At 54.4% G+C, this 15,494-nt stretch overlaps 2 protein-coding genes across 2 annotated transcripts in view; both read left to right on the top strand.

Moving 5' to 3' along the window:
* Positions 1–5,343: 5,343 nt before the first annotated feature.
* Ascl5 (achaete-scute family bHLH transcription factor 5) lies at positions 5,344–5,856 on the top strand. The gene has a single exon (XM_070041429.1). It carries the CDS (start codon positions 5,344–5,346, stop codon positions 5,854–5,856), a length of 513 nt encoding a protein of 170 aa, XP_069897530.1.
* A 2,166-nt stretch (positions 5,857–8,022) lies between these two features.
* The window catches only part of Cacna1s (calcium voltage-gated channel subunit alpha1 S), a 64,402-nt gene continuing 56,930 nt past the window's right edge, over positions 8,023–15,494 (top strand). Inside the window, exons 1-2 of the mRNA XM_070041854.1 lie at positions 8,023–8,213; positions 9,679–9,784. Coding sequence (XP_069897955.1) covers positions 8,062–8,213; positions 9,679–9,784 — 258 coding nt within the window. The 5' untranslated portion in view covers positions 8,023–8,061. The remainder of the gene's footprint in view (positions 8,214–9,678; positions 9,785–15,494) is intronic.

Consider the following 15,494-nt stretch of genomic DNA (forward strand, 5'->3'; position numbering starts at 1 on the left):
TCTTCAGCCATGAAAGTGTGGCTGAGGGCTCCCATCGGTCTGAGGCTGCAAACCCTGAATTGGGAGGGATGGCGCCCTGAATCGGGAGGGATGGCGCCCAGGGCAGCGCCAAGGTGCAGCGGGGCTGAGGACCTTGCAGACAGAGCTCTGGCCTCTTGCAGGCTGAGGTCAGGCGGGGTTGACGGCAGCCACACCATCCGGTGTCCACCCTGAGGGTGGCCTGTCATTTTCCAACACACCACATGCAGGCTGGTGGTCCCAGGCCCTGCCTGCCCTTCTCCCCAGCCTGGTCCCAGGGCCATGGAACATCACCACTGTTCTAAAAGGACAGCTTCATTGAACGTTTATCAGAGGATGCTTCTGTATACGAATGTGAATGTGGTGGGAATGGGAAAGTCGTCACAGAAATAGGTAAAGGCCTTACAACCCATCTCCAAGGGAGACTAGGATATAGATACCCCCCCCTTTTTATTGCCAGTCCTGGGGCTTGAACTCAGGACCTGGGCACTGTCCCTGAGTTTTTGTGCTCAAGGCTAGCACAGCTCCATTTCTGTATGTGTGTGTGTGTGTGTGTGTGTGTGTGTGTGTGTGTGTGTGTGTGTGTGTGTGTGTGTGTGTGTGTGTGTGTGTGTTAATTGGAAATAAGAGTCTCAAGGACTTTCCTAGCTTCAACTCACAACCCTCAGATCTCAGCCTCCTGAGTAGCTAGGATTAGAGACATGAGCCATTGGTGCCTGGCTCCTTTTTAAAATTTTATTTTTAATTTTAATTTTTATTGTTTTAGTATCTGTTCTGTAGATCGTAAGGCAGAATTTCCTGAAGGTTAGTCTACTTGAGATTGGTTGGCTTAGGAATCTTAGAAAAAAAAAAAGTATTCTGAAGTGCATTTGGATTTTCTGGGTTCAATAGAAATGGGCTCCCCAGACCCTCTGGAGGTTTGTGTACCGCGTGGATCTCTGGGAGGGGAAGGAAGGCCGCGTTTCTCCTGAGCCTCTGGGGAAAGGTTCTGAGACCACTACAGAGGAATAGGTAAGGGGTCATGTTGCATAATCTTCAATTAACCAGCAAAACAAAAAGCTAGAACGGAAGTGTGGCTCAAATGGTAGAGCAAAAAAGGCAATGAGCAAGAAGCCCCTGAGTTCAAGTCCTTCTACTGGGGGTAAGAGAAGTCTCCTGCAGAGGCCTGGGCTCCCTGTTGGAAGAAACATTATTAGCTGATTTTCAATTACCCTGAAATCCAGTGGCAGCCCCCTGATGGTCGTGAGAAAAGCTAGCTAGAAGGTTGCGGTCGTGTTCTCACTGTAACAGACCGAGCCTGTTCAAACTTCACATCTGTCTTTGTTGCTAAAGAAATCTCAACGAGCATTTATCCAGTCTGCACTGTGTGTCTCCACGGCCAAGCAGGAGACAGCGGTTCTTATGCTTATAGACTGAAGGCCATAATAATCTCAGGAAAACCCTTAGCTCTTCCTTAGGGGACTTCTCTGATGCCGAAATTTCCAAAAGACCTAGGACTCACAGTTCCCAGGTTGAGAGGGAGTTTTAACTTCCACAGGACCTGGAATTTTACTCATCTACTACTTGCACTTCTTGTAACCACCACACTGTGGCGCTATTGATTGCTGATCTCCCACCCTTCCCACCTCCAGTATTGTGACCCCCAGCTCTCTGCAGCTGGCAGATCCTGTCCAGGCCTGGGCTCAAATGAGGGGGCTCCTCCCTCATCAGGGGTAAGCTCCTGGTGCTTGACTCAGTCATCTTCCCAACCAGAAAACTCCGTCCCGGAAAGAACATCTTCCCAAGGATGGCCAAGAGGATCTAGCCAGAGCAAACGCTGAATGCCATCTCTATAGTGTTAGTCTGTAACAGGACGTTCCTACAACAGAAATCATAATTGAATAAGATCCCTTTGCTAGGTCAGTGGAAACCTTGTGATCCTTTGATTGCGACACAGTTGATTGGCATTTCAGTTTTCATGATTACTAACCATGGGGCTTTTAACCTTCGTGCCCCTCTAGTTTCTCACCCGTTACCCAGGGCGATCTTTGCCACCTCACAAGAATACGGTGATACTCGGTGAGATCATCCACACACAGTGTTTGGCACAATGTCTGACATGTCACAAGCAATAAGCTATAGCCATGATTATTATTATTTCACTGCAGTGTTTATTGACTGCTCCATTCCAGGAAGTGTTTCTGTACCTGGAAGGGCCCGGGTAAATTACTCAATGGATATCATGCTTTAACAGGCAGGCTGCCATGTGTCACTCAGCCTCTGGCATGGAGTACAGGATGTATGATAGAGAAGACTGTGACCTCTGCAGGTGTGTCCTTATCTCATTCTATGGCAAGGCGATCTGTTCTAGCCATGAAGGTCCACTGGCTAGCGGGGCACAGGAGGCTGAGATCTGAGGATCACTGTTCAAAGCCAGCCTGGGCCAGAAAGTCTGTGAGACTCTTATTGCCAATAAACTACTCAGAAAAAGCTAGAAGTGGAGCTGTGGCTCAAGTAGTGGAACTCTAGCCTTGAGCAAAAGAAGCTCGGTCAGGGACAGTGCCCAGGCCTTGAGTTCAAGCCCTAGAACCTACACACACACACACACACACACACACACACACACACACACACACACACACACACACCCCTAAACTCATCTACCCTTCTGCAAGATTTCTTGTGTGAGTCACTCTCCTGAATACTCTGATGACAAATGTCAGTGATGTAGGAGCTATTTATTTAAAAATAAAATGGCTCTGAATATTAAATCAAGGAGCAAAATTAATGAATTGATTAGAGTTGTCTGACCTCTCTCAGATCAAACTTGAACAGTTAACTATGAACAGACAGGGATCAAGCTAAGCAAGGCACAGTCTGGATCCTAAACTGTCATAGCATGTGTCCTGAGCACCCTTTCTGTGCCTTGCTGAGTGAGGAGCTTGGATTACCTGCAAAAGCCAAGGCCTAGTGCTGCCCTCTATGCGCACACTCAGAATGAAGGCAGAGCGCCTGGCTCTGACCACCTGGATGAGGAGCGTGCCAACTCAGCCAGTGTGAGCTGGATGTGAGTGTTTGCTGTAGACGGCAGGTATGGCGAAGGTGAGAGATGGACAGAGAACCCATGATCAAAGTCAGAACCCACCAGGGTAGGAGTCAGGAATGGTATCAGAGGAGACTGACCTGGTGGAGTGGAAGGTCTATTTTCTAGAACCTTCCCTTTTAAACCAATGGAGAGCCTTGGAATGCCACTGGGTAGGGAAGAAACATAGGAATTGGTCTCCAGGTTGCCTTTGCTGTCCTTTGAGAAGAGAAGCCAGACTCCATAATAGCCTTGACTCCTTCTTTGTTGTCTCCATCAGTATGGAGGACAAAGCCGGCGGGGGCAGGTTCAGGGCCTGCTAAAAAGGACCAAAGCTGGGAGGTCTCAGGAGACATTGGAAAGTTGGAGTTGGCCACTCATCTCCCTGGTGGGAGGGGGACAGGGCCCCTCCTACCATGTGGTGAAGCAGTCCCACTGGTAGGCCTCCCCGGCTCTGCTCATTAGCATGGGATGCAACCTTGCTAACTCACTCAGTAAACCTGAGCCTCTTCCACCAAGCAGAGGATAACAGAGGATAATAATAGGGTGGTGCGGCGTGTAGTGTGCAAAGGTGGCATTTAGGGACACTGTGGGCACACACAAGAGGGGGCGCAGGATCAGAGAGGCTTCCTAGAAGAAATGACTCTTAACTGGGATCTGTTACCACAGTGAGGAGGCTGGGCGGCACTTAAGCTCAACACAGACCAATTATTTCTGAAATAACAGCTTCCCCAAACCTGGGGAAGGTTGCGTGTAATTAAGCCCCACCCTGACAAGCCCAGCTTTCTGCCTAATCTCGCGCAGTAATTCAACAAGGATTTGTGGAGCATCTATTACATGCCAGGGGCTAGAATGGTTTCTGGACAAATACCGGTAATAGAGAGCTGTGCGAAGCGCCCCAGAGAATGGTAGGGTGGAAGTGAGGTGGAACATTCTGGACCCATGTGGGCAGGCAAGGGGTGGCTGATTGTCACTGCCAGCAGGAGGGCTTTTAAAGTGCTAACCATACCGAAGTTTGTTTTGCAATCAAATTTCCTAGCTGGGTGCCGGTGGCTCACACCTATAATCCTGGCTACTCAGAAGGCTGAGATCTGAGAGCTGGGATTTGAAGCCAGTTGGGACAGGAAAATACCTGAGATTCTCTCTGGTTTTTGCCAGTCCTGGAGCTTGAACTCAGGGCCGGGGCACTGTCCCTGAGCTTCTTTTTCTCAAGGCTAGTGCTCTACCACTTGCGCTTCAGCACCACTTCTGGCTTTTTCTATGTATGTGGTACCGAGGAACTGAACCCAGGGCTTTCCTGCATGCTAGGCAGGCACTCTACCACTAAACCACATTCCCAATCCTCCCTGAGACTCTTACCTCCAATTAGCAAACAAAAAAACTAGAAGTGGAAGTGTGGTTCAAGTGGTAGAGCACCAGCGTTGAGTGTGACAAAGCCAAATAAGAGCAGGAGGCCCTGCCTTCCAGTTCTAGTAAGGACACACACACACCACAGATCCATTTCCTTCAACAAAGGTGAGGCCCTGGCTTAACCTGCGGTGATAGCTGTCTCGGGAAGCACTTTTGGAGGTATAGCTCTGGAAGCCATCAGCTCCATTCCCCAGGGAGGTGATAGCAGTGGACATTTTTATACTTGATCTCACGAAGGAAAAAACAAAACTGGGAAGAAATGGCTGGTCATTTCATCAGCCAGGACAGGAAAGGAAGTGTTTTAGGGATAGATTTGAATTTTATCAGTTTATAATCTGCTGTGGAGGACATGTTCAAAGTCTCCATACATAAACGCCCCAAATCAAAATGGTCACCGGTTATTAAGGCCTGGGCACAAGATTTGAACTGATCTCAACTTCTCCTAAAGCCTCCAGGCCTCCCTGTGAGCGCCACACAGGCCTGTTCTCACCAGGATTCATTCATATTCTCTCTCTTTCTAGAAACATTCCCAGGGCCCCCTCCGCTGGGCCCGCACGCTTTGGACAGCAGCCAGCAGTGTGACCCACGGACAGCCTGAGGACCCCAAAGGCCGAGAAAGAACCAGAGCCAGTCGCTGGGGGAGGCCGGGGCATGGAGGCCCCCGGCTAGTGTCCCGGCCTGCTGGGCTGCGGGAGGAGGCTGGGAGGGGGGGGGGGAGGCGTAGGTGGGGAGGACGCACACGGGTCCGCGACTATGCCTGGCTCTAGTGAATCCCCCCCCAGAAGCCATCTCCAAAGGCACCAGGGAACCCTCGGCCGGTCTCGGCGCCCCGGAGCTGTCCCCGCCGTCCGGCCATGAGCCACGGCTTCTGCAGAGCGCGCGCGGAGCGGACGCCCGCGGGGCCGCCCGGCGGGACGCAGCCCGGCCGCTCGGCCGCACCCCCCGGGCCGTCGCCCCCGCCCGCCGCCGAGGCCCTGCGCGGCGCCGGGCCCTTCCTGCTGTACCCGGGCGCCGCCGACCCCTACGCGGGGGTGTTCCCGTGCCTGCCCTTCCCCGGCGCCCTCGGGGTCTACGACGGCCCCTTCGAGCCCGCCTTCATCCAGAAGCGCAACGAGCGCGAGCGGCAGCGCGTCCGGTGCGTGAACGCGGGCTACGCGCGCCTCCGCGGCCACCTGCCCGGCGCGCGGGCCGACAAGCGGCTCAGCAAGGTGGAGACGCTGCGCGCCGCCATCCGCTACATCAAGCACCTGCAGGGGCTGCTGGGCGCCGCCCCCGACGGCGCCGCCCCCGCCGGCGCCCCGGAGCCCGGCCCCGCCGCCGCCTGCGTCTCCCCTCCGTCCTTGGAGTCGGAGGAATCGGGACCCTGACGGGCTTGCGGACCCCCGGGGGGGCCGGGAGGCGCACTCGGGGGATCGAAGTCCCTGTCGCGTTCACGCGAGCAGCACGCGGGCTGCTGGTCAGACCCGAGACACCGCGGAGGGCCGCGGGGCGCCAGCCTGCTGGGGTTCCCCACTTCCATATGAGCTGATCCTCCCCACCCCGTCTTCTGCGCAGGAGCTGGGGGGCAACTCGGAACCCAGATCTGGCTTCACCCCACCCCGGGCTGGTTCCACCCCTCGGGTTGGCTCCACCCCCGGGCTGCTCCACCCCCGGGCTGCTCCACCCCCGCTGGCTCCACCCCCGGGCTGGCCCCACCCCCGCTGGCTCCACCCCTCGGGCTGGCTCCACCCCCCGGGCTGGCTCCACCTCCCGGTCTGGCTCCACCCCTGGGATGGTTCCACCCTGGGCTGGCTCCACCCCCAGGCTGCTCCACCCCTCGGGCTGGCTCCACCCCCCCGGGCTGCTCCACCATCCCCTCTGGCTGCTCCACCTCCGTGCTGGCTCCACCCCTGGGCTGGCTCCACCCCCGCTGGCTCCACCCCTCGGGCTGGCTCCACCCCCGCTGGCTCCACCCCTCGGGCTGGCTCCACCCCCCGGGCTGCTCCACCATTCCCTCTGGCTGCTCCACCTCCGTGCTGGCTCCACCCCTGGGCTGGCTCCACCCCCCGGGCTGCTCCACCATCCCCTCTGGCTGCTCCACCTCCGTGCTGGCTCCACCCCTGGGCTGGCTCCACCCCCCGGGCTGGCTGCCTGCTCTGCCTCAGACCTGCGCAGGGGAAAGTTGGAGCCCAGCTTCTGCTCTGTCCTCGCTGGGGTCCATGCAGTCCTGTCTCCCCGGTGTCAACCGGGATCCCCTGGAGGCCGGTCGCACTTGGATTCTGGAATAATAGCGAAGACGGCTGCAGCCTGTCCTGGACGACCCCACTCCCCTTCCCTCTGCCCTCCATGGGGCCTCCTGAGATTTTTTTTCCCAGTTGGGTGAGGGCTGCCCTTTTATTTTATTTTTATTACTTTTTGTGCTGGGGATTGAACTCGGGGTGTCACAGCTAAGCACCCACTCTTACCACTGGAACCACGCCCCAGCTCCTTTTGCGCATTGGTTGTTTTTGAGGACAGGTGGTGCCCAGCCTGGCAGGCCTGGGCTTCAGTCATCCTATTTGTGCTTCCTGATGTGGTAGCCCTTGATCGAGAGGGAGTCTCCCCAGCATTTCCCCTGGGCTGATTCCCCGAATCTCTCTAGCTAGGCTTGAGCCACTGCCTGGCTAGGTTTGCATTTTTATTTTTGTTTTCTTTTCTTTGGTCCTGGGACTTGAACTCAGGGCTTGGGCACTGTCCTTCAGCTTTTTTGCTCATGGCTAGTACTCTACCACTTAAGCCACAAGCTCCACTTCAGGCTTTTTGCTAGTTAACTGGCCATAAGCATCTCATGGACTTTCCTGCCCTGCTAGCTTTGAATTGCTCTCCTCAGATTTACATTTCTTTTTAACCCTGAGCCCCGCAAGCCTCTGAGGTCCATTTGCTGTGTGTTTTTACAAAGGACTAAGTAAAAGGATTGTTGAGTCTTATGCTTCCTAGAGCCTCAGCTTCCACACACCAGGGCACGCATGTAAAGCACTGCTTGCAGTCATGCATTCTGTTAACATTCCGTGTTTGTTCGAAGTTTGTGGGTGGTTCCATGTTTGAGGGCAGGCCTGGCGGGGGGGGGGGGGGGATCTCCTCCAAGACCATGTCAATCATCCATTGGGCCCAGGGGAAATCATCTCCATGTGAAAAAAGATTCTGAAGTAAGAGGGTCATTGCCATAGGCTCGGCCTTCCCCAACTTCTTGCTCTAGCCTGGAAAACTTCTATCCTGTCTCCCACTGCCCCAGCCCCATCTCAGGCCTGGGTGTAGCCTCCTCCTCCCCCCCACCCCCCAGTTCTCCTGGGGGACAGACTGGCATGGCTGGGCTGGAAGGAATAACAGCTGCCTGGCCTGGGAGCGCAGGCCGGGCTGTGGAGGGGAGTGGAAGCTAATTTTACTCACTGGGAGCAGGGACAGTAATCCTCGGGCCCCACCCCCGCCCAGCCTGGCCACCTCAGCAGGACAGGCTCAGCCAGGCCCAGTCCCCAAGCCGGGGACATTGGGGACAGACAGGGAGGAGAAGGCCGTGAGGTGGGGGAGCAGGGGAGATCGTGGCTGCCAGGGAAGCGATGGAGCCAGCCTCACCCCAAGATGAGGGTCTGAAGAAGAAACAGTCCAAGAAACCAGTCCCCGAGCTCCTGCCAAGGCCCCCCCGCGCCCTGTTCTGCCTGACCCTCCAGAACCCCTTGAGGAAGGCCTGCATCAGCATCGTGGAATGGAAGTATCCTTCAGGCTGGGGGTGGGGAAGGGGGGAGGGAAGGAGGAGCGGGGAGAGGGGGTCATGGAGCACAGGCTTCGAGAGTCCGTGTCCCTGGGCTCTTGGAATAGGATGCACTGCTCCAGAGCGGCATGAGGAAGGAAGGAGGTGTCCATGACACTGGTGACAGGATGTGGAGGGGCTTCCTGGGGTCTGGACAGCAGCCAGGGAGAGTGCAGATGGTATGCAGCAGGGGCTTGGCTTCGTGGGGCCTGTGTCCTCACCACTGTGGAGTGAGGGGTACTGCTTGGGGTTTGGAAGCAATGCCTTATTGTGGGATACATGGGGGAAAGAAGCAACCGCCCTTTGGAGAAAGATCTCCCCTTGAATGGGAAGGGTGAGAGTAACAAGTGGCAGGTGAACAAACCATTGGCTGGATGGAGCTGGACGGGGAGGAGACGCTGGCTGAGGGCAGGCCAGCTCGGCTTGGCTCCGTGCCACAGGGGAGCAAATCTGGCTCTTTGAGCTGCTGTGCCATCCCCCTCTGTTTGCTGAGCCCTGGGAGGAAGAATGTTGAAAATATCAGGGTTCTTTGGGGGCAAGGAGAGGGGGAAGAAGTTACAGAGAGAAGAGGGAGGCTTGTGTCTGAGAGACAAGAATGAAATATTTCTACAGGGCGGTGGAAGCGTGGGCTCTTGCCAGTTGTTCCTTGGAAGAGAGGAAACAAGGGATAGTGGGAAGGAGACCACATGGCGACTGCGGGGTGGGGATCAGAATGGGATTTGCCCGTGGCTTTTCCCCTTTTCTCCATTCTTCGCTGCTCAGAGCCGTCTCCTCCCACAGCCTCTGCCTGCGGCCTCCCTTTCCCCCTTTCCACTTGGAGGCTACTGGGAAGGCAAAGGAATTTTCCCACCCTGCCCATCTACCTAGCACACCTTCTCCCCAGACGGCATGTGGGGTCTCCCATGACCCCCTCTGCTGCTCTCCCTAAATCTTCCCACTCGCTTGCTCTCTGGAAATAGCTGAGGAGGAAGAGTGGTTCAAGCCGGTACATGCAGTGTGCCCACAACGTTCTGAAAATTCAACCTGTACCTCTCCGTCAGCCCTTCTTCCTGGGCCCAGGTTGGGAATGTAGCGTATGACCCCACCAGCCCCACCCTGTGGCTGAGCCCTAGTAGGTCTAACCCCAAAGCCAGGATTCCTGGGGCTAGGTCTGGGCAGGCCCTGAGAGAGAGGAGCAGCGAGATCTTCAAGCTGAGTAGCCATGAGCCAAGCATCTGCCTTTTGCAGCTCCACGAGTCTAAGAGGAAGAGAGGGATACCAGGGCCCTGGGCTGGAATTTGTAGGAAAGTTGGGAAGGAACATCCCCATGTCTGCTTGTCCCGGATTGCAGTCACAATCCAGGCTGGTCCCCTCTTCCCCTCAACCCCACTGCACACCTCGCACGCCTCACAGCTCAGCCAAAGGCTCTCCTTAACCCCAGCACCAGACCCTTCGAGACCATCATCTTGCTCACCATTTTTGCCAACTGCGTGGCCCTGGCCGTGTACCTGCCGATGCCTGAAGATGACAACAACGCTCTGAACCTCGGCCTGGTAAGATAGGTCCTCCCGGCCCTCCTGAGTCTCTATGGTGCTGGGCAATGTCCAGGTCTTTAAGGATGCATACATATCCTGTGCAGGGCTGCTGAGTGGCTCCACCGTTGTCAGGGGCAAGCCCATACTTTGCATAGAGCCGGTCTTCACTGTGCCCCAGCACCATATAGGAGTGAAGTTAGGGAGTCCTTCCAGCCCCTACAAAGAAGTCTCGCTCAACAGATGGGGAAACTGAGCCCCAGTAAGGTCAACAGTGGGCAAAGGTTGAATGCTAATTTCCTTCCCTTGCATATAATCACTGTGGAAATCTGCAGAAAGAATGTGCTTTAGAGAGTGGTAATGCCATACTACCGCCATCTCTCCCTACTCCTTTGCCAAGAATACCAGCCCGGAACCATCCAGTACCAGAGCTACAAAGTTGGCTGGTCCTACCTCACCTTGCACCTGGGCAAATTGCTTCTGCCCCACCAGAGTTTGAGCTCCAGGTTGCTTGCTCAGCTGGTGTTCTGCTGCTTGGGCCATGCCTCCAGCCTGGCCTTTTTGCTGGCCATTTTGAAGATGCAGTCTTGTGGCTTTGAACCTCAGTCCTCTGGATCTCAACCTCAGAGGTGTGAGCCACTGGTGCCTGCCTGGCTTCATCCTGCTTTCTAAGTAGAAAACGGAGGCCCAGAGAAGTTAAGGAACTTACCTAGCCAATAGTAAGCTGATGATAGAATTATTACGCTTAATAATTTGTAATAATGCTATTTAGTAAGTGCTTGTTAGCTACCAGATTCTGTGCCAAACATAGTTTTTTTTTTTACTGTATTATCAAATGCTATCACTACCCCTATGGCATAAATAACATTATTAGACACACTTAAAAGGCAGGTAAACTGAGGTTTGGAGAAGTTTTGACACCTTGCCCAGGGTCACCTCTATCCACACGTCATCTTACATTAGAGTCGTATACCTGGGTCTCTCTACCAGCTGGGTCACCAAGGCCTGGCAGCATGGAGGCTTCTAGAAGAAGGCCTCCTAGAAACACTGGGTTAGGGATGTGGCTCCGTGATAATGCACTTGTCTTACATGCTCAAGGCCTTGGGTTTGATTCTCAGCTTCACAGAAGCAACGAATTCCAGGACAGAGTAACCCTCATTTCAGCAGGTCTTTCCCCTGCCCTGAAACCCAGGGATGAGACGGGAAGAGGCCCGTCAGAGAGCCTCCTGGGCTAGAAACAATGGTGGTTTTTCTCTGTCTTCATGCTGGTTTCCATGGCAATCTGTCTTTTGCTGAGGAGACACTGGGCTTCTGCATGTATGGCTTTCTGTGAGTGGAAAGGTGAGCTCCCAGGCAGGGCAGAAGGCGGGAGGGCCACACAAGCACAGGGTCACTGTGGCCAGTGCTGGCAGGAGTCAAGGGTTTTTGGTGCTCTGGGTTGGCAAAAGAATTCATGAAAACAGCGGGGAGAAGGGAGAGGGAAAGAGAGTATGAAGGATGAATGATATCAAAATAATTCATCTGTGGATGAAGATGGTATAAAAAATTCACCGAAAGCCGGGCACCAGTGGCTCACACCTGTAATCCTAGCTACTCAGGAGGCTGAGTGAGACCTCAGGATTGTGGTTTAATGCCATCTGGGACTGGCTCTAAGACTCTCTCTCCAATTAACTACCCAAAGCTGGAAATGGAGTTGTGGCTCAAGTGGTAGAGCACTAGCCTAGAGTGAAAATTCTCAGGTACAGTGCCCAGGTTGAGTTCAAGCCTTAGTACAAACACAGAGAGAGAGAGAGAGAGAGACAGAGAGAGAGACAGACAGACAGAGAGACAGACAGAGAGAGACAGGGAAATGGAGAGAGAGAGAGGGAGGGAGGGAGGGAGAGGTCAAAACCAAGTAGACATTCTTTCCATCCTCAGAAAGCTTAATTAAGGAAATCAATTAAATACGTGATTGTAATGAAACTACTTGCACAGAAGTAGCCGTGTGTGAGCTTGGAGACACTAGTGGCCACTGGAGAAATGAACTGACTCAGGCCAGGAAGCGTCGTGAAGGATGGGATGTTAAGCTGACATCTGAGGGAGAGGGCAGGGCCAGCTTCGCAGCAGGTGACCCTTGCGAGGTCCCGGCTTTCGGTTCAGTGCTCCGGTCTTGGCACTGAAATGTTCACTCATTTTATGTGTGAGTTTGTCTTTTATAAGCAAAGCTCACCGGGACGATGCCACGCACACTGCAAGCTTGGAGGCTTGGCTCATACCCATTCTCACCTGCTGCCCCTTCCTCACCCTCTCATGCCCCGGACCCTGAGTACAGCAATAGGGGATGCTGGGGCTGGTAGATGAGCCCTTTGTTTTGTTCTGGGGCTGGTACTGGGGCTTGAACTCAGGGCCTTGTGCTCATGCTTGGCTCTTCCTCTCAAATCTGGTGCCCTATAAACCCTCTATCTCGGGGAAGGCAGGACTGTGGCTGGGTTCACCACGGGCCGGGCAGGGCTACGCCATGATCCATTCAGTGGGAAGCTGTGCAAAACAGAGCCTCTAAGGCCCGGCCTCCACCCAGGGACTCCGTGGCTCCCGGAATGGAGGTTATCAAGCCCCTGGGTTTTGCCTGTCCATGGTGGGTAGCCAGCCCCAGGCCTGTGTTTTCTGACCAGGTCACAGGAGGCGGGCTGTCAGATGGTGAAGGGGGTGGAAGCAGGTGTCCGTGGGGGTCTGCTCTCACCTCACAGATGCCCCTGGGGTCAGCTCTTACTCTACAGGTACCCTTGAGAGTCTTTTCATGTCTGTGAATGCTCGGTTGGCAATTAGACCATGCCATGACAGGCTAAGAAAGAGACTGTGAAGAAAGCAAAAGCCTTTCCTTTATCAGCACAGATTTCTACTTCCGGAAGAAAGGGCCCCTGTTTTCAATTGCACTGCCTCTCCCCCATGGTGCAGCGGGTCCTGGGTGAGGGGTGAGGATCTGCATGCTGGTTGCCAAAGTCAGGTGGGAAGAGGGTCCTGGGTGGGAGAGCCAGATGGGCCAAGGGCTGGTGATGAGGCACAGTGCAGATCAGGGATGGGAATGAGGCAGGGGCAGGGACAGGGACAGGAGGCTCCGGAAGCCATCCTGACAGGAGCTGGAGTAAAGGCACTGGAGACAGAGATGGACAGGAGGGCAGTGATGAGAGCCAATGAGGTGGGGCCCAGAGTGACTTGGCGGCTGCATGGGAGGGTGGGAACTGATCGCGGCAGAGATAAGCAGAGGCAAGGATGGCACTTGGGTCCAGAGTGGGGGCCAGAGCTGCTGCTGATGCTTTAGCAAGGAGTAGCCCAGGGGGCCCAAGAGATAAGCCGGGATAGTGGAGGCCAGGGGAGGAGGCCACTGGGACTCCATGTCAGACTTTGTGACTGCAGGAGGAGGGAACAGAGCCTGTGCTGTCCTGGGAACGGCAGTGAGACAGCCAAGGGAAGCTGGAAGCTAGGCCTAGGAACCCAAGGCCCGACTCCCAGCTCAGCCCCAGACTCGCACCCGGCCTGCTCCCCAAATCTAAGGGGGAGGTGTCTGATGCCGAAGACTTTCTGCTTGGATTAGATGGGATCCTTTGCGAAGGCTAACATCCCAGTCTTGGCCAAAGTTAGGGAGTCTATGTAAATCAGCAGAAATAATTAGATACTGATTTGGGGCACAGAATAGACATGGAGTTGCCATTGCTCAATGATCTCCTATCCTCAAAGCAATCTGGTCTCTTTTCAAAAAGAGAAAATGTAAGCCAGGAGCTGGTGGTAGCTCACACATGTAATCCTAACTTCCTCAGGAGGCTGAGATCGGAGGGTCCAAGTTCAAAGCCAGCCTGGATAGAAAAGTTCATGAGATTCTTATCTCCAAATAGCCAGCAGAAAGGCAGAAGGAGAGCTGTGGGATCCAGTGGTAGAGCACCAGCCTTGAGCAACAAAAATTCAGTGACAACGCTGAGTTCAACCCACAGTACTGGCGCACACGTATACACACCAAAAAAAAAAAAAAAAAAAAGGTGAAAATGTGATCGGTTAAATAAAATACAGGAAAAATGGTTGTCAGTGCAACTTGTAAGAGAAGGTGCAGTCAGTTCTCTGACCCAGAGAAGTGAAGGAAGACAAGTCATCTGATGAACCTGCATGGCCACAAGGCCTAAGCACATCAGGAGCTGTCTTTGAGGCAGACTGAAGCCATCTCTACAAGACCCAAGAGGGAGAGTTCAAGGTACATCTGCCAGCTTCACAGGGCAGGGGCAGGCAGAGGACTTCAGCCCATCAAGAAACATTTAGCGATGTCTGGAATCACAGAGTTGGGGGTGGGGACAATGCTCTGGCATCTGGTGGGTAGAGCCAGGGACCTGCGAAAGTCCTGCCCTACACCAGACATCCCCTCACCCGATGCAGAATTACCTGGCATTGAAGGTGGAGCTGTGGCTCAAGTGGCAGAGTGCTAGCTTTGAGCACAAAAGCTCAAGGCCCTGAATATAAGCCCTAGAACTGGCACACAAAAAAATAAAAGAGAGAAGGAAGGAAGAGGGGCTGGGAAGGTGGCTCAGTGGTAGAGTGCTTGCCTTGCATGCATGATGCCCTGGGTTCAATTCCTTAGCACCTCATAAGCAGAAAAAAGCCAGAAGTGGCACTATGGTTCAAGTGGTAGAGCGCTAGCCTTGAGCTAAAGAGCTGAGGGACAGTGCCCAGACCCAGGCCCCATGACCCAAAAAAAAGGGAGGGGGAAAGGAAGAAATGAGCAAGCAAGCAAGAAAGAAAGAAAGAAAGAAAGAAAGAAGCCAGAATTATCTGACCCAGGTATCCACTCCAGCTAAGCATGAGAAAATGTCCTATCATGGCATTACAAAGATACACACTTTCCCTTTGCCTTGTGTCCACATTCTAGATTTTTCTCCAGACCCATCAAGGGGGCTTGGCCTGCTGCTCTTTGGGGCCACATGAGGCGGGCACTGTCCTGCACTGACCCCCACCACCCCTCCTCAGCTCCAGAGCAGCCGCTGCCCCTAAGCCCTCACGGGGCGCTCCAGGGCTCAGTCGCATTCCTGGGGTTCAGGTTGCTGCTCAGCATCTTCGGCAGGCTGGAGCCTAAGTCTCTGGCAGCCGGGGTATTTATCTTTTTATAGGGTTCGGAATGTGCCGGCCCACGCCTGTGGCCCGCAGCCCATCCGCCACCACACGTGGGGAGGCTGGTCCTTCAGGAGGACCCCAAGTCTGGTCTTGTCGTCGGGATTCCAAGGCCTGCAGGGGCCAGAGCCGGGACCACCAGGCACAGGCCCCATGGCTCGCAACAAGAGGCCGGCGAAATAAAAAGAGAATCTGGCATTCCTCCCTGATCCCCTACCGGACAGCCTGCCTGTCCCCTCCCCATCACAGGGGCTCTTGGATTCTGTTGGGGGCTCTTAGCATCCCCCCCATATTCTCCCCATTGTAAGGGCAGTGGGCAAGGTATTTCCATTGCAGGGAAGAACCCTTGGGCACTGGGTCACGGCATGCAGCTTTGTGTATGGGGGGAGGGCAGAATGTGGCTGTGGGGTGAGTGCCATATTGGGGCTGAACTTTGGGCTTTGGACACTGTTCCTTAGTTTTGTTTTGTTTCCTCAAAGCTAGCACTACCAGTTAAGCCACAGTTCCACTTTCTGGTTTTTGCTGGTTAATTACAGATAAGAGTCTCATGGACTTTCCTGCCTGGGCTGACTTTGAACTTTGATCCTCAGATCTCAGCCTCGTG

This window comes from Dipodomys merriami, unplaced genomic scaffold, assembly GCF_024711535.1.
Source record: "Dipodomys merriami isolate MVZ:Mamm:240054 unplaced genomic scaffold, mDipMer1.0.p SCAF_31, whole genome shotgun sequence".
Classification (NCBI taxonomy): domain Eukaryota; kingdom Metazoa; phylum Chordata; class Mammalia; order Rodentia; family Heteromyidae; genus Dipodomys; species Dipodomys merriami.

Excerpts from the sequence above, each read along its gene's own strand:
- Ascl5 (XM_070041429.1), top strand. The coding sequence starts at position 5,344 with ATGAGCCACGGCTTCTGCAGAGCGCGCGCGGAGCGGACGCCCGCGGGG.